At 34.8% G+C, this 25,031-nt stretch overlaps 1 protein-coding gene across 1 annotated transcript in view; it reads right to left on the bottom strand.

Annotated features, from left to right (window-relative positions):
- MMP16 (matrix metallopeptidase 16) overlaps nucleotides 1–25,031 on the bottom strand; it is a 336,546-nt gene that overhangs the window by 94,682 nt on the left and 216,833 nt on the right. Inside the window, exons 5-6 of the mRNA XM_057735374.1 lie at nucleotides 4,105–4,266; nucleotides 1,988–2,199 (exon numbers count right to left, since the gene is read on the bottom strand). Coding sequence (XP_057591357.1) covers nucleotides 1,988–2,199; nucleotides 4,105–4,266 — 374 coding nt within the window. The remainder of the gene's footprint in view (nucleotides 1–1,987; nucleotides 2,200–4,104; nucleotides 4,267–25,031) is intronic.

The following is a 25,031-nucleotide window of genomic DNA, read 5'->3' as shown; positions in this document are numbered from 1 at the left end:
CCTCCTGTATTTAAAAAGTACTTAGGTTTATATTTGTCTTCACTCCTGGAGTATGAGCTCCATAGAAACAGCAGTGTTGCTTTCTATTCATACATCCTGGGTACTTAGTAAACTACCTTGGGCATACATATTCATGATATGAAAGACAAGTTGAGTACAAAAATTATAAAGAAGATATCTTCTATAGAATTTATTATTAAAAAGAGGGCAGGCACTAGTGGAACAAAGAAATTAAATTCAGACAAGGTTTGGAAATTCTGTCCTGCAGAGAGTTTTGATTAAGGAATCCAAGGTACCATGAGAAGCAGGCCTTACTCATGCTTTTTTATACACTTGCTTTGACATTGAAAATAGTGGCCACTGAATTTTATTTGAGAGTTGGCCTATGTGGTTTTTACTCATTCCTGATTCCAAGAACCAATGATCACAGCAACTCATTTTGTCAGTCAGGAGCACACACTAAGCTCCCACAATGTGCAGAGCAAAAAAGGTTGGTAAAAATGATCATTAGACATGAAGATCCTGGTCTCTTCTGAGATTGGCAATCTAATTAGACACACAGGAAGGATGAAATGAATGTACCCAGAGTCAATTTCATATCATATTCTCAGATAAAATTGACTTTGGTGATATCACCATTATATCGAGGTATGAAGTGTGGATGTGGAAATTCAGCCAAAACAGTGAAAACAAAATCTTTTATTAGTCATTTGGAATCTTATAGAATAAACAAATTATTGCATTTTGTGTTCATTTCAATTAGTTGCTGTGGGCTTAGCCACAATGAGTAATGAGTGTGTGTATGTGTATAGTAAGCTTTTTTTCTTTACCCCTTGAATCTAAATTTATTAATCTACTTAAATTAAATGAGAGATATCTAACCAAGCATTGCAGGCCATTTATAAAATTTGAATTTCTATTCATGTGTTTGAACAAAAGAATTGATTTTTTCCTGGAAAGTATGATGCTCTTGTGCATATTCTATTAAATCCAAATCTTAGTTTCCAATAAAGGAAATAAAGTACTTTGTCTACTAAAAATTATATGAAATCTATATTTTCAAAGTATGGCCTCTGGTAGATAGGATATTCTGTATAAAGTAGGACCATATTTCATTATTTATTGATTCATATCTACTAAAAAAGAGAGAACATTATTTATTTTTAAATGGATGGTATTGGAAAAATGTAGCACTAATGCCAACATAAAACTTACATTTTTCATTAATCTTTAAGATTGGCTTACAAACATTGAGGGAAAAATATTTCCCAGTATTACACTACACATGCACTTTTTAGTATTATATAATTTACTTTGATACATATTTTTACTGTTATTGTTGGAGAGCTCAGTGTCACTGAAAAGCACATTTAGCAAAATGTAAAATTAGTTTTAGCTCATAACCTTTTTAAAAAATAATGTACATTAGGTAGTTATAAATGCCTGACAAAAGAAAACAACAACATGTACATGTAAAATCAGAGTGATGGTCTCATAGAGGAGATTTAACTTAAATGGCTACCAGTAGACTCTGAACAAGACGATCAATATTCTTCTTAAAAAACAATGCTTTAATTGTCAAGTGAAATTACAAGGATCTCATAAAGATGTGCAAACCACAGACAGAGTAGCTGCTGTACGCCTGGAAGTGGTTATGCTCCCAAGAAAAGCATCTCTATTAGTTCCTATTCATGATTTAAATTAGGCTTTTTTATCTGTTCATAACATGCAGCATTTTTTAGCCTCACATTTCTAGGCATTTTAGCTTCTGCTGACATAAATGCATTCCCCAAATAGAATGTTACAACAATCTTCTGCTAGACATTTAAGCCCATTTGTGCATTTATTTTTTAAGATGCTTTTTTTGAACCTTCTAACTGTGAGAGGTCTGGGAAGGTGGTGTTAGAATGAATGAGAGCTTGTTTTCTAAAGCGGCACTGTAGACACTTGATCTACCGTTAAAAAGAAAAAAATCACAGCTTCCTACCTTGAAAACAAACATCTCACGGCGAAGAATAGCTAGAGTGTTAAAGTTCCCATCACAGATGTTGGGTTTGGCTCCAGGATAGGAAGGTCTGCCAGTGGGAGGCCGGGGAGGTTTGGGCCGGTCATTCTTCCTTGGGTCAGCTGGAGGATTAGAGCGGTGTGGGGGCACTGTCGGTAGAGGTCTTGTTGGTGGAGGAATCTTGTCAGGTGGACCTTTTGAAAATATGAGGACAGCACTTGGCTCATTTAAAACTGCAATAGTGGTGGAAAATATGCTACAGAGGACAGTCACTTATCAGTGGAGGGTTCAGACTAAGTGAGCTAAGAGGTCTTTAAGATTGTATATTTTCTGAAAAAACAAACCATCTTACCCAATAAACCATTGCCAAGTCTATCAGAAATTGTCTTTATCATGCTGAATTCTGGATCTAAGTAACTAGGCCTTTTTTGTTAATTTTTAATGATTTTTAAAATAGCTTCTCCACAGTCCTTATTGGAAATGCTGCTTTCAAATCTTTTTTGGAAGTAGGTGGTATTTTAATAATAAATAAATGAAAATGAATACTGGAACCATGCATGTAAGCTCCACCAATGTTAATCCTAGATGTTGATAGATGATTCTATGCAATTATTTCTAATGTTGTTAATATTTCATTAACAAATCAAAGTTTATTCTATCGTATGTATCTAGCTGTCTTTTATAACCTTTTCCTGACTTTCATTATTTTCTTCTAGTGAAATGTTTGGACAAATTGCTAGAAGAGAGTTTCATTTGAATACTGAATCTAAAACACCTATTGATTAAAACACCCCTAGTAGAATATTAATGTGAAGAAGTATTTCTAAAAAGATGATTCTAAATCAAGCCAGTTTATACATGTAAAGCATCATTCCTCAAGGGATTCATGTTTTTAAAAAGAAATACAGAGCTGTTCACACTTAATATTTAGATATGGAAAGAATACTCTTTTGCAGACCTTCAGTCTAGACTACTAATTCATGAGGTCATGAGAAAGAGTCTCCTTTCAGTTAACTACTTCAGCAGAATTTCTGATGACACACACAGAGGCATATTCAACATATGAGCTATTTAGTTTTGAGTCCCAGACATTTCTCTTTCTCAGTATCCCTCAAATAAAAAGCAGCATGAAAGTTGACCTTTTTTTCCAAAACTTATTTTAACCCTGAGAGAATGCTCACTGAGACACTGAAATTGAAAAACTAATGAATGAAAAACAAATTAGTGAACTTAAACTATGATATTTAAAAATGCAAATGACATCTTCTGAATACTGTATATTAACATACAGATAGTGCAAATTTGTTTTTGTATTATAAAATGAAAGCTTCACTTCATTAATTTAGTAAAGCATATTCTCTAGATGTAAATTATAAATGTCAAGTTCTTAACAATTTTGTGTGAAATAAATGTCTTTACAAAGGTCAATGGTCCTATTGAGGGAGTCAGGATTATAGTAAATATGTGTAATAGTCTTTTTCCCTTTTGTCTTAATTTACATTCATTGACTGAACCCCATAAATTAAAATAATTTTACTCTACTAGAAATTTATTTTGAATTATATGTTAGTAAACTTATCCATTTGTTATCTTTTACTCTTAGTCAATGATTACATGCTCTTGAGTTCATTTGTTATATCCATCACACAAGGGTATTTGCAACATTTTTCAAAGTGATTTGTCTAGGATCTAACAGTAAATATCAAACAGAATCAATCTGTCAGCTTTTACCAAAGTCTCAATGTCTTATATGAGTCTTCTATGACTTATTGTTCTTATTGGTTATATTCATTTATTGCATTTTTTCCTGAAATTTAAATACTGAAGTTTATCAGATCTTTACTATAATTTCATGTTTCAATTAAACTCAGTAAGAAAAGTTTTTCAGTGCCTAGACTTTCTCATAATCTGTGTATTAAGATATCTGGGATTGTTGCCAACCAAACTTGATTGATAGAAGACTTTTGCCAATACCACATTTTTTTTTTCAGTATTTCTCTTCCTAATATACTTAGAGCATCAATCTCAAAAAAAGAAAACACAGCAGAAATTCTGCACTTCACTATAGGGTTAACCAAACAGAATCAGTGGTAACCTACCATATATCTTCTGGATGCCCTGCAAATCATCATTAGGTAGTTTGAAGTTGTCAGTTTCCATGTACTGATAAAATGGAGCCATGATGGCAGTAGGGTCATTGGAATGCTCCAATCCCAGAGCATGTCCCAGTTCATGAACCGCTACAAGAAATAAGTCATTTCCTGTGCAAAGGAGAAGAAAAGACACTATTATAACTAATATCCACGTATAGAATTGACAATTGACAATTGGTGGTATCAAAATTTTACCCAAGAAAAAACAAGAAGAACTCTATACTTCAATTATCAGTGTGATTTTATCATTTGATTACCTATGGGCAAAATACAATATGTTCACTATTTCCAATAGCCAGGTCATGGGACCAACCTAAATGTCCATCAACAGATGAATGCATAAAGACAATGGAATATTACTCAGCCATAATAAAGGAATGAGATTGGAACACTTGTAGATACATGGATGGACCTAGAGACTGTCATTCAGAGTGAAGTAAGTCAGAAAGAGAAAAACAAATATTGTATATTAACGCATCTATGGGGAATATAGAGATATGGTACAGATCAACTGGCTTGCAAGACAGAAATAGAGACACAGATGTAGAGAACAAACACACAGACATCAAGGGGGGAAAGCAGGAGGATGTTGGGGTGGGATGAACTGGGAAACTGGGATTGCCATATATACATTACTAATAAGAAAAAAACATCAAATTGTACACTTTAAATATATGCAGTTTATTGCATGTCAAATACATCTCAATAAAAGTTCTTTAAAAAAACATTATGTTATTTTAAAGAGGGGGGCTGGTAGTGAGAAGGTGATGATAGTGAAGTCACAAACATTTAGAAACTGAAAGAGAAGAGTAAAGAATAAAAGTTGAAGAAAGAACACTAGCATCAGAAATTGCGGCTACTACTACTATTGAAATATTCTTCCAATCAGAAAGCATGCAATATACTATAGCTCACTTATGTAACCTTCACACTGAACATAATTCTAACCATAATTCAGTAAAACTTACAAGGCAGGTACAATCCCTGTTTTTACTCCGATGCGTAAATTGAAGTATAGAGGTGACAAATCTTGTCAAGAAGAGCAAATCTTTGTAATTACAGAGCTGTGACTAGAACTCAGGTTATTATAACTCCTAGACTAAAGCCCTCTTTCTCACTACCTAGAATATAGGAATATAGTAGTGTAAAATGAAAGTCATAGGCTAGCAGTCATAGACACTAGGAATCTAGTCTTAGCTCTGTAAATACAAATTCTAATCAATTCATGCATAATCTGAAAAAAAACATATTTATCTTAGAGGGTCTGTTTCTCACCAAAAATAAAAAAGAATCTCTCCCACCAGTATTAAATGTGCACAGTGAATCTATTTAGTGCAAACTCTCAGAAACCCTTGCTGATGGCCTCTACATAGTGTCCACTGCTGGATCATCATAACTCAACTCCTGAGGAAAAGAGCCAGTCCTGCATGGATACTTACTAATTCCAAAAATTTAGTTGAACCACATGAGCATCAATGAGTTTGAGCTCTCATTCTTCTCTGGTGACAGATATGGATAGAGGAAAGGACCTAAAATTAAACATCATGGTCCCAAGATATCAAATATAAGAAATTATTATTACCTTAAGAATGCATTTAAGGAATCAAAGAACATGACTTAAGGACAAAACAGGGACTGAAATTACAGAGGGGATACAGGGGAAAAATATATAGTTGGAGAAAGGACAACTTCCTGTAACTGCCTTTGCTTAAATTTTTGATATTTTTCCACTGCCTACAAGACACCTCCATATTCCTCAACAAAATAACCAAGACCCTTCACCCATATTCCTTTCTCCTCCTTTCCAACATTATCTCCCATTTCTTTTCCTTGTGTGGCCCTCTTTCTAGTCATAGAAATATATACTTGTTCAGTCCTGAAGGTGACTGCATTAACTGTCTTCTTTCTGGAATTGAAACACACCCTCCTCTTCTTGGTGTGTTTGATGCACATCAAGCTGATTTGATGTGACTGCTCAAATGTCACCTTCTCTATGAAGTCTATCCCCCAAGGGGTGCTGTTACCACGTGCTCTCTTTTTGCTCCCACAGCCCATTGTGCTTATGGGCTTATCATACAACTTAGTAGCATTTTACTGTCATCATCTTAGGGCAAATCTTCCCAATGTATTTTGAATTCTGTAAAGACTGAAATCGTGCATCATTTATCTTAGCGTCCTCAGTTCAAAGACATTGCCTGGTGTATAGTAGATGATTAATCTTTAAATGAGCTGAATGAATTAATTAGTTTCCAGGGAGTGGAAGACTAATTAGAATTTGGGTAGTAAAGAATAGAACGTAATTTCCACCTAAATGTGGTTCAGATTTGTTTCTTCCCCCTACCAACTTTATTGAAGTACAATTGACAAATAAAACTGTAAGATATTTAAAGTATATATTGCAGTAATTTGATATATGTTTACACTGTGAAAGGATTCTCCTCACTGAGTTAAATAACACATCCATTCCCTCCCTCCCTCCCTCTCTCCCTCCCTCCCACTGTCCCTCCCTCCCTCTCTCTCTTTCTTTCTTTCCTTCTTTCTTTCTTTCATCTATCTTTCTTCTGTTTTTGGTGAGAACTCTCATATCAAATTTCAATGATAAAATGCAGTGTTATCAACTACAATCACCATGTTATACATTAGATACTTAGACCTTATTCATCTTATAACTGAAAGTCTGCACTCCTTTAACAACCTCTTTCTATTGCCCCCCCCCCCCCCAGAATTTTTTTTCCTGACTATCATGGAAAAGAGATGAGAAGAGCAAAGACTGAGGCGGCCACTACCCTTATATAACTTTAGCAAATGGAACCAAAGTACCCAACACTCAATAAATGTCAATAAATTGCTTGAAAAATGTCAGCAAATACTTGTGTTTGAACTAATGAAAAAGGCTATGGTCTATAGGAAATTGTTGGGGAATGCAGAAGAAGTTTTCCAAGGTATTTTAGAGGAGAAATTACAGTGATGCTAGAGTAAGGACTGAGAGTGGGATGCTCACAAGGTCAGACAGTGGAGAATCAAAAGACACAGGAGTTGAGGTACTAGAAAACAGGATTTTTTTAAGATGCCACTTTGAGTTAAAGAAAAAAAAAACAGTGAAACATGCTATTGGGGATCACCTAGTGAGCATGTGCTAGTCACAGGCAGAGATAAAAATATGAAAGAAGGAGCGAGTCATTTAATAAGAGATGTAGGAACTACAGGAACTATCAGAGTGTTTGTGAGTATGTAATACAGGGAAAAGACTTCAGGTTGTGTCTCAGAGGATACACACAGGTGACAGGAAGGTAGGGAGAAAATGAGTCACAGTCATTTTTACATGTCAGACATCTAACTCTGGAATGAACACCTATGTGATTTCATATCAGAGGCATCTTTGTTAAGATATAAATCTGATATCAATGAGACACTGCAACTTCTAATAAGGTGCAAAGTGGTAGGACAGGTGTATGCTCAGCTTCTGGGCATGCCCACACCCAGAAAATACATGTAAAGTTTGGCTGGAATGTGCTATAAGTGGGATAAAAGTGAAAGACATTTTTAATCAAAAACAGACCTAGTGACAAAACAATGATCCATCACGCAGCCAAAGGACAATGAAAACAAGGCAGTGGAACCAAGAGCAGGAGACTCAAGGGTTGGCATTTAAGGTTCCCAGGAAGCTATGATGACAACTAAGCTCAGGAAGATGATATCACTGGTTTGGAAAATACCTCTGGACTCTCCTGGCCTTCTTTTAACAAAACAGATACAACTTCTTTGTCCCAATGTGGCCTTACAAGGATTATGCCTTTCTTTATTCCTCAAAAGGAAAAAAAATCCAGCCTTCATAACCTTCCTCCTGTGTATCACATCCCCTTCCCTAGGAAGAAAGTACCCTGAACTTTGTTCTTAGGATAAACATGTTGGGACTCATTCTCTCACTCTTGATCAGATAAATATTGCTGTTAGGGGACTTCCTATGTGGTGCAGTGGTTAAGAATCCACCTGCCAATGCAGGGGACCCAGGTTGGATCCCTGCCCCAGGAAGATCCCACATGCCACGGAGCAACAAAGCCCATGTGCCACAACTATTGAGCCTGCGCTCTAAAGCCCGTGTGCCACACTATTGAAGCCCACATACCTAGAGCCCATGCTCCCCAACAAGAGAAGCTACGGCAACAATGAAGAGTAGCCCCCGGCTTGTAGCAACTAGAGAAAGCCCCTGTTCAGCAGGGAAGACCCAAAGCAGTCAATAAATAAATTAATTAATTAAAAACATATATATCACTATTAGTCATCCATCAATCTTTTAGACATTATAGAATTAACAAGCACTTCAAATCTCTCACAGAAAAATAGTGTTTTAGACAAAAAAATAAAAAGTTTTTTTTTTGGTTAGTAAGAGAAATGAAAAAAAAAAGTAAAACAAAATGATAACAGCAAAAGTCATTACATTTCATGTATCTGTTTGCTTCATATCAATCAAATTTTTCTAAGTATCTTTTCCAAGGGTGGCGTCATTCCTTGTCTAAGGAATAGAGTAAGGCTTTAGAGGAAAGTTAACAGGCTCAGGACATGAACCTATGACCTATTGAGTTTGCCACAGCACTTTTAATCAAAAATACTGGCCAAAAGCTCCAAGTAATTACCATTCTTCAGATGATTGGCAATAATATAATTAAACCTTACTTAGAGCTTCACAACAGTTTAAAAGGGTAAGTTGTTAAATGAAGTACCACCCTGTGGTTTGAATTCCACTTGGAACAAAAGTTGTTGGCACATGATGTGTTTTAGACAATTAAAATGCACCAGACCTATTTTCTAATGATGAAAATAACTGCTCCTGTAACTTATCATTAATTCACATGATTCAAGATTCTCAATTGTAATAATGCCCTGATCTTATCATCATGCAGGCAACAAAGGAGAAATCAGCTTTCTGGTTCTTAATACAGAAATAGTACTTGCTTCTTTTGTAAGATTTTGAGTTTGTTGCTTTCGATTGTATAATCTTCTTTCCTTTGTATATGCCAATATAATTTCAGGACATGAACTGTATATTATGAAATATAATGCATTATTTATAATTTTCTTGTCATAATTGTGTCTTTATATTTTATTCTAAGCTCTTTCACCTCTCCATGAATTTTCATATGCTGTTCCTTTTGCTGACAACATACCCTGAATGTCAAAAATGACTATATAATATTTCATATGTAAAAATTGTTATACATAATTCTGACATTTATAATCCTATAAACCTATTCAAACACTAGCACTATTGAATATATCTCTGGTTTCTCCCTTTCCTTTGGCTATCCCAGTCCCTCCAGAGGCAACCACTAAACTGAGTTTTGAATTTCTCAATCCCTTGCTTATATTTAATCAAATATGTCTGTTTAAATAAATTATAGCCTTATAAATATAGCATCATTCCGTACGTTGTCTTCTGAAACTTGCTGATACTCTGCATTTGTTTATCTAATATATATCTTCTTGTTTACATCTTTGTCAGTCTTACAAAATCTTATTAACATTTTAAAGCAAAACTCAACACTTTGAAACAAAACTCAGAAACACCTCTTCTGTGAAGCCTTCTCCAGCTCCTCGGGTAAACTTAGTTCCTCTGCCTCTGTGTATCCTTGGCCTTTTGTACATAACTTGATTGTAACATATATCATAATTTCCCTGACATCTTCTGATACATAGAAACTTTTAATATTTACTTGGTTAAATGACTGGGAACAAATCTGAGCAAATTCATAATTTTAAATACTTAAATATGTATATTTAAAATACTTAAATCCATGTCTAGAAATAAAGTTCAGAAATCACCATAAAATCTTTGATTAGTGGTAGTTACCTCAGTGCCTAATAGATAAATAGGATGGGACTTCTTAAACCTCTGTCCTCTCAGACTATCCACACATTGGTTTTGCCAGTTGAGAAGCTAAAGAAATGTATGGGAGTCAGCCTCCGAGATGGCTCAAATAATTCCCACCTCTTGGTATTTCATTGTATCTGCGTGCTAAGCAGAATGCTGTAGACGTGATGGTACCCGATTTCCAAAGTTAGGTCATAATATACATCATGACCTCCTTCTTGGTTATTTCTCTCTCTCTCATTACTCACTCTGGAGAAATCAGCTCCCATGTTGTATAGATAGCCCTATGCAGAGAGGAGAGGCACATGTGGAGAACCGAGGCCTCCTACCAACAGCCGTATGAGTGAGCTTGGAAGTAGATTCTCCAGGAGCTTCAAATAATTGCAGCCTCAGCCAATAATTTCACTGCACATTTATGATGTACCTTGAGACAAAACCACCCAACTAAGCTGCTCCTGGATTCTTGACTCTTAGAGCTATGTGAAATAATAAATGTTTTAAGTTGCTATGTTTTGAGGTGATATTTTTTAATGCAGCAACAAATAAGTAATATGGGACATTTTAGCACTCTAATTCCTTACCATTTGGTTAGGATTAGGAGATAGGAAATAAAAGCTGAAAACAAAACAAAATGAAAAGAACTGAGTAGAAAAGGAAGCTACCCTGAAGCATCTGAATATTTGTATAACAATCCTGAGATTAAAAAAGTATCTTAAATATTGTCTACTCCAATTATCTCTACATAAACTGAAAGGTTTGGCAAAAGTTCTAAGTCTGAGGGAAAGTCTGTGACTGAAAACTTCCAAAGATAAAAATATCAGCTATTTTTCTGCCTCATATATTCTTTCAAATGTGTAAAGCCTGATACCTTGTTGGCACCTTTATTTCTACTTTCTTTGCACTTCACTGAAGAGAGGGCCTCTTTCTTGGTGGCCAGTAAAACCTGTGGTCCCTACTGGAGAGCCAGAAAAGTCTGTAGACATGCAAAAAAAGAACACAAATGAAATACTACGTATTGAGCATTGACTATGAACCAGAATAATGTCACTGAATTTGTTGTTGAAACTTCATAACCTGTACTTTCTCACTCCCTTCTACCAACAATGCTTTCGGAGGGTACATTACTTGCTCAGTCAGGCTCTCCATACAAGGGAGAGTTGGGCTCTACCCTACATCCTGGCTGCCTAGCTCCAGACAAGGGTTAGATCACTGCTGTGTTCTGCAAGATAGAAGGAGATAGAAACTGATCTGGAGTAAGATTTTCTCATTTCTTACCTAACATCTCTTATTTCCACTTCTACCCTTTCATCAAGCCTCCAGTTCCTCAAGGGTCTGGTGCCCTTCTCTTGCTTTCTTCCTGCCCACTCTTCTTGTCCTCAACACTTCACCTGCTCCTCAAGGGCCTCAAGCTTCAGAATGATTCCTTGACTCCTCTTCTAGATACTTTCTCCTAATTGAGTCATAGTTTGACTATGAAAAAAAGTTATTATTACAATAATTTTTAGTTGTTTGCCATATATGAACTAATATAGTGTGAAGAAGTTGTAATTTTGAATAGCATTTACATGTGTGTCAGATAAATTTTATTGTTTTGTTTAATGACAAATATAATTTTTTTTTACATATGCTCAAACCTTTAAAGAGTTTTGTTGTATATAGCACTGCTAATGATGTCTCAAGACTAGAATTAAATGAAACAAAAAGTTCTTATAAAGTGTTATAAAAGCAACATGAAGAATATCAGTTAATATTCACATGTACTATGTCTCACTATATTAGTCAAATTTTGTTATTATCACCATTTTACAGATCAGGAAATGAAAACTTTCATAGATTGTGTAATTTGGCTAAAGTTGCCTACTAACTGGCAGGAAGTAATTTAAGTCCCCTTACAGTCTAGGCCCACAACCAAAAACTTAATGTGTGCTGAGAAAGTAGATTTCTCCTTTGTCCTCCACCCTGAACATCTCAAGGCTTCAGAGTTTGCATCCGCGAGACAAGGACCACCCTTGTCAAGCCACTTGTTCAAAGCACACAGCTGCTGTGCAGCTGTTGCATAAGAGCTCTTTCTAAGCATCTGTAACAATAGTTTCTATTTCTTTCCTCCACTAAATTAATGCTAAACTTAATATTTTAAAATGTACTTCCTTAGTACAGTTCTGGCTGCTCAAAAAGTTTTAATCATTTTCATTGCTTCTACTTTTTAATTAAGTCTAAAAGCCTTGTAGCAAAGAAAATATTTTCAAAAGGAAAGAAAATAGTACTGCTACATTTAGCAGAAAGGTACAATACATGGACTTCCATTTTCAAATTATATTTCAAAACACTTCCTCAGCAATTAAGGAGGGTTTCTGGGAATGTTAGAGTTTGCCTGTTTGGATGCAGTTAAGTTTGGAGAATGCCACTAATCTACAATAATAGGGCATAATTAAACACCAGGCCATTAAAATATAAGGAAAACAAATTGCCATCTAGTAGGTCTTCCAAAAAATCACTAAAAGTATTTTCAAAGATATGCTACAACCAAACATTTACAGTTTTTAATTTAATAAGGACTTTACAGTAAATCAATATAATTAAAATAACTTAGGTCTATTTTAACCAGGTAAAATGGAACCCTAGGAAAATATTTGGATTATTAAAGCCAAGGTAAATGTTTCATCCATTTAGGCTATAGTTTGGATATGAACTCTGGTTTTTAGTAAATTAGACATATCTCCATGACATTCCTAACAGTCCTTCTAAAAAAAAAAAATCAAGATTGGATGTGGCTAATTGCATGATATTAACAAGAGTTTTTTTTTCCCTCTCCTGTTGAGCCTAGTTAGGAATCTAAGAACATTCTAGTTTATGTCCCATGCCATTTATTCATGTGTGCTTTATATGTGCTATACTTTCCCCCTAGGACATTCAATTTAACGGTCAAGATGATTCTGAAGGTTTACTTTCCTCTCTCTGTAGCCAGGGCAAAAGAGATCAATTTTAGTGACTACCTAAACAAAAGCAATCATATAATAAGTGCAAAGCCACTTTTCAGCAACTGATTTTAATTATTTGCTCTTTCACTGTATGTGAACTATAAGTACTATTTATTTAGTCATAATTTTAAGTATGTCTAGTATAACAATCCTGGTATTATGTGCTACAATTTCCAGATCAGCAGCAACTATGTGGCATACATTATTTTAATAATTATTAATTATCCACTTTGTACAAGGAACTATTTATAGAATCATTGATAAACAATTTATCCTATCATGCAATTGATTTTTCTACTGTGTGCCAGACAATATGAAGTACCAGAATCTCAAAAGATAAATCTCCCAAGACTCTTGTTCTTAATTAAGTATCTGAGAGTTTAGCTCAATGATTCTTGGCTTTTGGGGGCTCACAAGCTCCTTAGAGAATCTGAGAAACTATGGAAATTCTCCCAAGAAAAATGAATGCTATAGAACAATATTACAAGTGATTTTGAAGTTAGTTTTACTCAAGTCCTAAAGGATCAGATTTTAAAGCAGATCAGATTTAAAATTCTAACTCAGTTATTGGCTGTAACATATCAGTCAATTATAAACCTCTCTGTGATTCAGTTTCTTTATGTTAAGTGGATCTACCTATAGGGCTGTTGGTTGGTTAAATAACATAGTGTATATAAAAAATTTTGCACAGTACCTAAACATAGGTTACTGCTTAAAGACTGGTAGCTAACAGCTACTACTATACTACTACTACTTCTCTTATTACTCCTATTCTGACTACTGCTACTACTACTGCTACTGCTGATGCTGCTATTATTACTCCTATTCCTATTATTAATAGATCTTACAAACTTTTGAGTTAAAAGTTCCCCATCTTACATGACAAGAAATTGAAGCTCCAGTACATTGGAATATCCAAAGTCAGAAATCTGTTAAGTACCAGAACTGGAAATTAAATATCAGTTTTGACTTTACCAAAACTAGTGCACCAACTGGTTAAACATGGTCTTGATACAAAACTATGTGAGTGACAATGTTGGAAAGTATGTTAAGATCAATTTTTGAAGAGTTCTGAATGCTAGGTTCAAGAGTTAGATCCTTATGTAGAGGCAACAGAATACCATAAAAGATTAATATGAAAATGATATTGCTGTAAGGTAATTTGGCATTAGTGTGCAGGTATGATTGCAGTGCGAAATGACTGAAGGTGAAGGCAGCAGTTAGAAGATTGCTTTAATAGCCAGAATTATTAGGCGATGAGGACCTAAACCAAGGCAGTGATGAAGGGAACAGAAAACTAGAAAATACTTGACTGACAGAATGATTGAAATAATTTCTTGAGTTATGCTATTTCCAATTATTTAGAGTTGATCATAACCCTTAAACACCAAAATCCACATAAAAAATTTCTTCATATTTTATTATCATTGTTGCTAAAGATAGAAAAATTGAACCTAGATTTTTATTTTAATTTTCAAAATATACAATTTAGCATACTAAATGGTTATGATCTTAAAGGTTATCAATTTAAGATTCTTTTATAAATATTTCACATTATTTTCACATAGCATCCAAAATTGGCTTTGTGCTGCAATGTTTTAGCTCAACTGGATAATGAATAATTAGCCAGAAATGGTAAAACAAAATTGTAAAGGTTTCATTCAGTTGCTTGTACCAGGATGTCTAGACTGTGATTCCTACATGTGTTTGACTACATCAGTTTCTTCACTGACATAAGCTTCTCCTACAACAGAAGTGCTTGAAATGTTTACTGTAACAGCACTGATATGGTGCTACTAATACACAGGGCTGGGTCATAACAAGGAGATAGGTTGGCTCTTTTTGAGTGAAAGCATTGGGCTTACTATGATGTAAAGAGGTGAATTGGAAAAAGCATGGCCTCTATAAATAGCACACACAGCTGCAAGCTCAAGGTCAGTCTGTGCATGCAGCCTGCCTCTGTTTCCTATCAGCCTATCTATTGAAACCTTCTTAAGGCTGGAATCCAATTCATACTTGCACCTGAGGAGAATAATCTGCAAAATAATTAATACTTTGTGCTCATAAAATTCCTGCTTTTTCAGCCTAAATGTTTGGGCACCAGAAATGTTTTTTATTTTACATGGGAGGACCTCCCTTAACACTTATTAAAGCCAATCATGAGTATGTACAGTATCCCTAGGAAAATGTTGGGAAAGTAATTTTAGGATGGGGAGGGAAGAAGCCTAAGGAGTTAGTATGGAGGTGGGGCTTATTTGGACACCTAGATAAACTCAGGTTATTTAGCTGGTTAATTTCTACCTCCTAAAGGAAAATGAAAATTAGAGAACAGTAAGGTTAAAATTACCACATCTTGAGGTCTATGATACAGTCCCTCACAGAAAGGGTGTATAAACTGCAATGTGAGAGATGTAGCAAGGAGGAATTACCCAGCAAGCAAGTGAAAGGATGTTACAGAAAGACATGTATTGAGTCACTAGGGTGGGTGTGTATGGCCATCAGAGGAAACCCATACAATGTGTTTCTTTGCACTGGATATTGTTTACATGGGTAGAAATGACTGACATATATTCAAGTACAACCGAATGTTTTCTGAGAGATGGGAACATATTAAAGAACCATAGAATTTTAAGGTTGGGAGGATAAAATTTCAGTTGTTTTCTGAATTTTGCTTTTTTAGTTCATTGCCACCTGATAATTCATTTTTGGTGATGTTATGAACCTGATTGTTTAGGGATACATAATTTCTGTTTTCAGGGGGAAACAAAGCAATAGCAAACAAACAAAAACAATTCTCTTTACCCAAGTATTTGTATAGAGATTAACTAACAAATTAAAAACAAGTTTGTTTTTATAAGACATTAATATATAAATCAAACAACAGTGAATATAGTAAGGAAGCCATAATAAATTAATGGTTCATTCAGAACTCTTGATGTTTTTTCCTTTTTTCCCTAACAGAAGCATTTTGCCAGGAGGACCTATTTTGGCTCAATAAGGTGATATTTTCTCGACTATTAATTTTTAAAGGAGGTGTTTCTTTTTTGTTTTTCTCTATAGCAATCTTCCTTTTTACTATGCCTAGCCTGCCTTTTTTTTTTAGTAAAATCCAACCAAATGTTCAAAATGTAAAAACAATGATAAGCTTAACACCTTAACATAATCTGGTATTTTTACAGCAAGCTTCCTATTTATTTATAACTATTTATAGCTATGCATACCAATGGCAAAAGGCAAATGTGTTTGACTTTCTTCAGTGCTTACTTTAGAACAGTGATATGAGTTCATATTTGTGTTCTGAGTGATAAGACAAAGGTATAGTTTTATTTGAGCAATTAATTATCATTCATATGTGAAGAAAAAATTAAAGTGCATAATCACAAATTTGATACTTATTTGTACAGTCAACAATAATGAGGATTAAGTCAACCGGTTCTTCAAAGATATTTTAGTAAAGTAGTGAACTTAAAATATGTACATTTATATGTCACATATGAACAAAATCAGAAGATTTATGCTTAGCCTGGTGTTCATAGAAAATTTTGAAAAATATTTCTGAATCTTGCAAAAGGATGTGATATTACCTAAGTGTCTTCCTTATCTATTTTCTTTAAGTTTGCTTTTAAAGTGATGCAGGGACTTCCTAGGTGGCGCAATGGTTAAGAATCCACTTGCCAATGCAGGGGACACAGGTTTGATCCCTGGGCCGGGACGATCCCACATGCCGTGGAGCAACTAAGCCCATGAGCCACAACTACTGAGCCTGTGCTCTAGACCCTGCAAGCCACAACTATTGAGTCCATGTGCTACAGCTACCGAAGTCCATGAGGCTAGAGATGCCACTGCAATGAGGAGACTGCGTGCCACAATGAAGAGTAGTCACTGCTTGCCGCAACTAAAGAAAGCCCATGCACAGCAATGAGGAACCAACACAGCCAATAAATAAATAAATAAATTTATTAAAAAAATAACGTGAGGCAAACAAACTAGAAGATGAAAATGAAAGCAAAAATAAAGACTTTTTTTTAAATAATAGAAATGCTTTTCATCTGGCTGTGATTTATTAAACATATTGTGTAAAAAAAAATCATATTTTAACTACTTCAGCAGAGGGGTAGCAGAATAGCTTTTCTCATTTTTATTTAGCAAACAAATATTTGAAAGCCTGGGGTTTAGCTTCGTATTTGGCAGAATATTCTGTTGGCAATGTGCTTATGAATTTCAAATGTTCTGAAGAATGTTTTCTTTCTAGCATACATGAATTGGAAGGAAAGTATAGCCTAAATGTCTTGACAAATTTGTGTGTGTGTGTGTGTGTGTGTGTGTGTGTGTTTTGTAAGTAAAGCAATGAATACAGCTCCTATGTTTCATGATTTTACAGACCCTATGAAAATAAATTCACATAATAACTTCAATGTACTCTTGGAAATTTCCTCAGCAGACAGGAAGACTTAAAAACGTATTATAAATATTGACTTAAAAAAAAAGCAAGGCATGCAAACTCCTGATTTTGAGATTTCTTTTGCTAATAATTACCTTTTAATTGCAAAAGGCCTAATTAACTGGAAAGTAGTTTCCTCATTTACCAAAAGGGAATGAAAATTTATACCCACAGAGTACCCACAATGGTCCAGAAAGTTAATTCTTACAACAGCTCCTTGAGGTAAGGTATAATTATCCCCAAATAGCTACTGAAGAAAGGAAGATTTGGAGTAAATAACTTAAAAGCTGGTTAAGTGGCACAGGCAAGTTTGTACTTGGTTCTGCTTGAACCCAGAGTCTTTTCCCTGCACTGAATATGACTTTCAATTGATTTACTACCACAAATACACACACAAAAAATTTTGCCTTTAATAAACTTTATCACCTAAACCAACATAAAAGACATTTATGTAACCTTATGACACAAATTAAAAAGAAGAGAAACAATGCTGACACCAAAAGGAATATCATTTCCCTTAATATTTGCTCATGAACTATTAGTTTCCATGAGTTTTAATAACATACTGTAAGAACTTATTTTCCACTGCATGCCTAATCAGTAACAGATGCCATCCATAAGAGATACAGAAGTCTCTGAGGAACTTAAGTATACTCCACTAGGGAGTGCCTACCACCCTTTGACATATGAAGGGAGGTGTTGATAAAATATCACTATCATCATATTACTCCATTGCTCAAAATCCTAAAATGGCATCCAAGTAACTACAGTTCAAATAACCCATTATAAACCACCACCCATAATCTGGTTCAGCCTTTCTTGTCCAGTCCATCTACTACTCTTCATCAATACATAGCTTAATTCTTAACAGTTCCCCAGTAAATTATATTAATTTTTATCTCTCACTTTCTTCACACTAATACCCTATGTATAAATCTGATAAAGCATTTATTCCTCTCCTCTTATTTAAAGTTTTAGTATCTGTGTTATTATGATCACACAAACTTAAATAGTCAATGCTAAGAAATGAGAACTGATGTGTATGATAAAGATTCTATTTATTCCATCACATCACAAATTGCGCAAAGTATATGTCTTCTTCAGAGGTAGAATGTCCCTTTGAAACTAACTCGACTATTTTCTTATACTCCCTCTGGCCTTGTTCTGCTGTTTCATTACTTATCCTAACAACAAAGTAATATTTACCAAAAGCTATTTTTAGCTGTGTAGAAGCAGATTTTGTATATTGCACTAAATTCTTAATATATTCTTAGTTAAAAAAAAAGTAGAAAATTAAACATTTTGTGTGTAAGCTCTAATACTTGAAAAGTCTTGGGAGAAATCCTTAGAATATGGTTTTTCAATCATTCTTTGTAAACAACTTCAATCATGTTAATATTCTTTTAGTTATCATTGCTATATAACAAATGAACAGTTTAAAACAAAAGTCATTTATTATCTCACAATCTCTGTGGCTTAGGAAACTGAGAGTGGTTTAACTGGATTGTTCTAACTCAAGATTACTCATGAGGGTTTTAGGAAAGCTGTTGGCTGGGCTGTCAAAAGCCATGATGAGGGGTAGCTCTGCAGGCTATGGCTTCTGCTAGCTCTTGGATAGAGATGTGGTTCTCACTGCATGGGCTTTTCATGTGTTGCTTAAGTGTCCCAGTGATGTGTTATCTGACTTACTCCACAATGACTGTAAGAGACAGAGGCACTGTTTGAGATGGAACCTGCAGACATTTACAACATATTCTTGGAAATGATTTACCATAATTTCTTCCATATTCTTTTCATTAAATGTGAGTCATATTGTCCAGCTCACAGATGAACAGATGAGGGGTATTACACAAGAGTATAATTATCAAAAAGTGAATCATAGGCAGCCATTTGGAGTCTGGCTCCACCAACATCAATATTAATAGTGAATGCTACCATTTTGGAGCAATTTCTAGGTTTCAGATATTGTACTATTTGCACTCATTATAATAACTATGCAAGTGAGGTTCTTCTGTCTGTCTTTTCCATATGAGGAGACTAGATAGCTAGTATTGTTAAATAAATAATGAAGAATATCACTGGTAACTGGTAGAATCAGGATTCAAATTCAGGTCTATTTGTCTTCAAAGTCAGCAATTTTTCTTCCCAAATACTTTGCCTTCTTTATTTTCTACAGTATCAATGATAAGTGATCTAAATTATGATGAATTTGGTTCCACATACTACTTTAGGAATTCATGTTGCTTTAACATAGAGGAAATAAGAATCTCATCAAATTAGCCTGCTGTTAACTTTAATAAATTGGTTTTAGGCAACAATTACAACCTTCAAAATCTGCCACTTTTAAATATTCCTCAAATAGATACAAAAAGATTACAGAACAGACCCAACTTGCTAAATTCTGATACGAAATGTGTGTGCTCAGAACTGCTCTCCCAAGAATTTTTCAGAAATATAGGAGCTTTTTCACCTTTAGCTGCACACTGGAAGTTGGTATGAGCTTCCTCAGTCACTGTTCTTCCATGCTGGCTAGAGAACAGGGAGTAAGTGATAAAAAGGAGCTAGTGGAGGCTAAAATGAACTCTACTGAATGAGTTATGATATTTGTTGGTTAATGAAGAATACACTTTCCATTTAATTCTGCTAAGGTAGTTCCATCTACACATGTTATAATAATGAGTAATCTAGAGTCTTCCCTCTGTATCTTTGGCAAAGAGATAATGCAGATATATTTTCAGATTAGTAACTCAAGTTTTGGTAGCCAAATTTTTGGACAAACAAAATTAGAGCTGAAAATACAATGGAGAATTAAATGCAACACTCGGGACTTGAATTAATGGTGTGACAAATATCATTACAAAAGTTAAAGTAAAAATTTCAGTATGTTTTTCTCCAATCATCATAGTTCCTATCATGATAACCATCATATCATCATCTATCATATTAATTATATTCACTTTTTGTCATTTTGTATCCTTCTGACCTCCATCTTGTGATATCTTCAGGTCAACTATGAAACTGGAGGTAGGGTAACCAGTTATGTTCTAATCAAAATGCTGTATAACAAAGGGAGATCAACTTGATGATGGGTGATGCCTTAGAGGGCCAGGACAGGGAGGGTGGGGGGGAGTCACAGGAGGGAGGAAATATGGGGATATGTGTATAAATACAGCTGATTGACTTTGGTGTACCTCAAAAACTGGTACAAGAGTGTAAAGCAATTATATTCCAATAAAAAGCCTAAAAATAAATAAAAATAAAAAATAAACTTAAAAAAATACATATAAGAGAAACAATGCGAGTCTGAAATAAGGCAGTAGTGGCATAGATGGCAAGGGTAATACGGCCTAACAGAGTTTAAACAGCAGAATCAATGTGACCAAGTTAATGTGGAGAGTAGTTGACATAAAGGGCAAAGAAACAAACCAATACAGACAAAAAAAATTTAGGATGACACCAAGTTTCTACTTTAGACAACTAGATGGGTGCTAATACATTAACAAAGGTATAGAATATAAAAACTGCAGCTGATCTGAGGACATAATAAGGCAATCTTTAATATATTCATTTGAGATTCATATGGGGCAATGAAATTTGGGTTTGGAGTGCAGAAGGAAAAGTGCCTTAATATTATACCTCTCCAAGTCTCTATTATATAAGTAGTTTAGTTGATGGTAGTGAATAAAGAAAAAGACAAAGGATATTGAGAGAAAGTAAACTAAAACAAAATAAAACCCATGGTTAATATTTGGGGGGGGGGGAAGAGAAGGAAATCATGAAGGATAGTAACTTACAGTAGTTCAAATAGAAGAATATAGAGTAAGTAGCATAGTAGGAAGTTTAAAAGAGCTGAAAGTTTTGAGGGAGCAGAGATTAAATACATGTAGGTACCAAAAGAAGAATGAGCTAAAAAGGTTAATGGATTTGGCAACTAAGAAGTAATAATGCTTTCTGAGAGATTGAAGGTGGATTTAAATTGGAAAAGTGAAGGAAAAGTAATGCAGTAGAGATACTACGCACTCTAGAAGGTTGGCTGTAAAGTAGAGAGCACTCCCATGTTTTGTGGGTTCCCACGTCTTCTCCGTTCGGTTACATTAAGTTTTTTACAGTAAACTTTTTCATTAAGTGAAATATACATATTACAGAATTGCACATGTCATAATCCTAAGTGTAGAGCGTAATTGATCTTTACAAATTGAAAATGCATATAATCAGTTTAGATCAAGAAATAGAACACTACTAGCAATCCAACCCCTTGTGATCCCTTCCTGGTCACTACATCTCCAAAGTAACTGTTATAAGATTCTTACAACCAAAGATTAGTTTGGAACTCTACATTAAAGAAACAAAATTGTATATTCTATTCCATGAAAGGTTTTTTTTTAGGCAAGCCTATAGTGAGATTCATCCACGGTTTTGCACATTGTTCACTCTCAATACCATTTAGTATTCTGTTGAATACATAACACCATATATTCTCTATCATGTTGTTGATAAATATTGAAGTTGTTTCAGATTGAGGCTGTTAAAAATAGTGCTGCTTTGAACATCATACTACATGCCGTTTTGTGCACACCACACCACCCATACACATACACGCACACATGATGAAATGCCCATTCACTGGGCATGCATACATTCAGCTTAAATAGTGAAAAATAGTTTTCCAAGACATAAGTAGCACTTTTTCACTCCCTTTAGCCCTGTATGAAGCTCTGATTGTTTCACATTCTCATGAACCATTGTTATAGTCAATCTTTTTATTAGCTCTTTGTCAGGATGAGTGCTATCTCATTGTGGTTTTAATTTATACTTCCCAGAAGACTAATGATGTTGAACAATTTCCACATACTTATTCACATATTCCTTTTTGTAAACTGCTCCTTCAAGTATTTTGCCTATTTTTATATTAGCTTACCTATTTTTGATTTGTTGATGTTCTTTATATACATCAAGGGCTGTGAAGGATCTGAGATTTTGTCCTATTTGAGAGGTAAGTTAGCCTGACACCATTTCAGGCTGAAAGAAGACAAAAGATGCCTGGTCAGAGACAGAGGATCTTATTATTCATGGTAAATCAAACATCATGAGCATCAGTACATTTTTATTAGTTTCTCTTTACCCCAAGTTCTATGGGGATGATTTTGGCCCATTCAGTGTGATGTTAAAGAGGAAGAATTCTGAGATCAGGGTACCAAAACCTTTTATAATGGGCACTAAGCATGCCTGCTCTTTGTTTTAGAAAAAGATGTTATGCTTATTATACTGGGCAGTAAGCATGACTGCTCTTTGCTCCAGAGGGGTCCACTATCTGTATCTTTTAAGGCTGTCTGCTCTACAGACATTGTGGAAAGATAGCCCAGAAAAAAAAAGTGTAAGATGTACAAAAATGCAAGAAACCTATAAAGAATTCTATTCTAACAATAATATTCTGCATACAGTACAGTTTCTTTCCATATAGGTATTACAAATATCTACTCCAAATAAACAGTGGACTACATATGTGTGAATTTATTTCTTGATTCTATACCATTTCATTAATAAATTTGTCTTATTTCTGATGCCAATATATCAGTCCGGTTTTTATGGTAGCTTTAATAAAAATCTTGATATCTAGTAGTGTAAGCCCTGCATTGGGGCTTTTCCTTCGTTAAGGCTATCCTTAGACCTGTGCATATCCATCTGCCTGAAATTATTGAGGATTTACTCTAGTGTGGATCTGTTTTATCTTGGATTTTATTTGTTTGGAAATTTATTTTGCTTTTATTTTTGAGAGCTATTTTTGCAGAAACAGAGTTTTAGCTCAGTCATTATTTTCTTTAAACATGTTAAAGAGGTCATCCCATTGTCTTTGACTCCCATGTTAATGTTGAGAAGTCAGACATCAGTGCTACTGTTTTCATCTTAAGTAAATTTGATTCTTTCCCCTCTTTTTTGCCCCTTCTTATGGCTTTTAAGATTTTCTCTTTAGATTTTAGTATTTTTACTATTATGTGTCTCTGAGTAATTTTCTTTGTGTTTAATCTTGTTGGGGTTCTAACACTTTAATCTGTGGTGTGATTTTTATTTTATTTTTTAATTTAATTTAATTTTTAAAATACATTTATTTATCTATTGGCTGCATTTGGTCTTTGTTGTTGCATGCAGCCTTTCTCTAAGTTGTGGAGAGCGGGGGCTACTCTTCGTTGTAGTGAGCAGGTTTCTCACTGCAGTGGCTTCTCTTGTTGCAGAGCATGGGCTCTAGGCATGTGGGCTTCAGTAGCTGTGGCAAGTGGGCTCAGTAGTTGTGGTCTGCAAACTCTAGAGCACAGACTCAGCAGTTGTGGCACACAGGTTTAGTAGCTCCGTGGCATGTGGGATATCCCTAGACCAGGGCTTGAACTCGTGTCCCCTGCATTGGCAGGTGGATTCGTAACCACTGTGCCACCAGGGAAGCCCTCTGGTATTTTTTTTAACTTGCTTGGAAATTTTCCTGCCATTTTCTCTTTAAATATTGGCTTTACTCTTTTTTTTTTCTTCTATTTTCTCCTTTTCCATTATCTGAATTTCCATATGTTATATATCATTTACATTGTGTCCTATTTGCATATCTCAGCTCTTTTCTCTCTTCAAAATTCTTGATTTTTGTATACCTCAGCCTGGTATTTTCATCGGTTTTTATTGATCTACATTTGTTAAGCATCTCTTCTACTATGTCACTCTTCTATTAAATATACTTACTGTTATTAACTCCACTTATTTCATTTTTTCAGTTCAAGTGTTTCTATTTGATCCTTTGTAATAGATTCAATTTAACTGTTGAAACCTTCTCATCTTCTAATCTATTTCTTGGATGTGTTCACCATAGTTATTTTAAAGTCTATGAATGATAATTCCAATATCTGGATTATATGTGTATGGGGTGGGTGGGTGGGTGTGGGTGAGTGTGTGTTCAAGTTTTTCTCTAGGTCCAGTTCTTTGGGTGGCCTAGGAAATTTTTACTGAATGCCAGGCACTGTGTATAAAATTATCAGAGTTCCTAGATGATGATATTTTCATGCAGATAATATTCAATCCTAAAACTGGGACATATCACCCAAATCTTGTCAGAGACTGAAAGGAATTTGGTTTACATTCCTTTTAAGATCTTGCTCCTAAGATGTAACTCTCTAGATGCTCCAACTGAAAGATGTGGTGTTTACCAGAGTTTACCATCATTGACAGGTCTTATATTCTAATTTTTGTATCCTCACTGCCATAAGCCAACTTAAAACTCTGCTCTGTGCCTCAGTGGCTTTTTTCTTGTCTCTTAGACTTTTATCCTGTTCAGTTTATACATTTGGTAAAAGCCTGAAGGGTTCAATAAAGTATTGGAGTTCTTGATGTTTCCCTGTCCTCAGAAATCTTGCGCCCTCAATGCTTGCTTCCTTCGTATCCTCAAATTCCAATTTCTTGTCTCTCTGTCTCTATAAGATTTGTAAAAGTCCTCATGGTTTCTCTGCATCCTAACAGCAACTCTCTATCTAAAGTTTCAGAATTTTCAAAATGCCTAAATATTACCTAGTATATAGCATCCCCATTCTCTTTTTGGTTCTTTTTTCACCAG

The sequence above is a fragment of the Hippopotamus amphibius genome, chromosome 5, assembly GCF_030028045.1.
Source record: "Hippopotamus amphibius kiboko isolate mHipAmp2 chromosome 5, mHipAmp2.hap2, whole genome shotgun sequence".
In the NCBI taxonomy this organism is placed as follows: Eukaryota; Metazoa; Chordata; class Mammalia; order Artiodactyla; family Hippopotamidae; genus Hippopotamus; species Hippopotamus amphibius.
The sequence above is the reverse complement of the archived record's forward strand: the minus strand, read 5'-3'. Positions and strand labels throughout refer to the sequence as shown.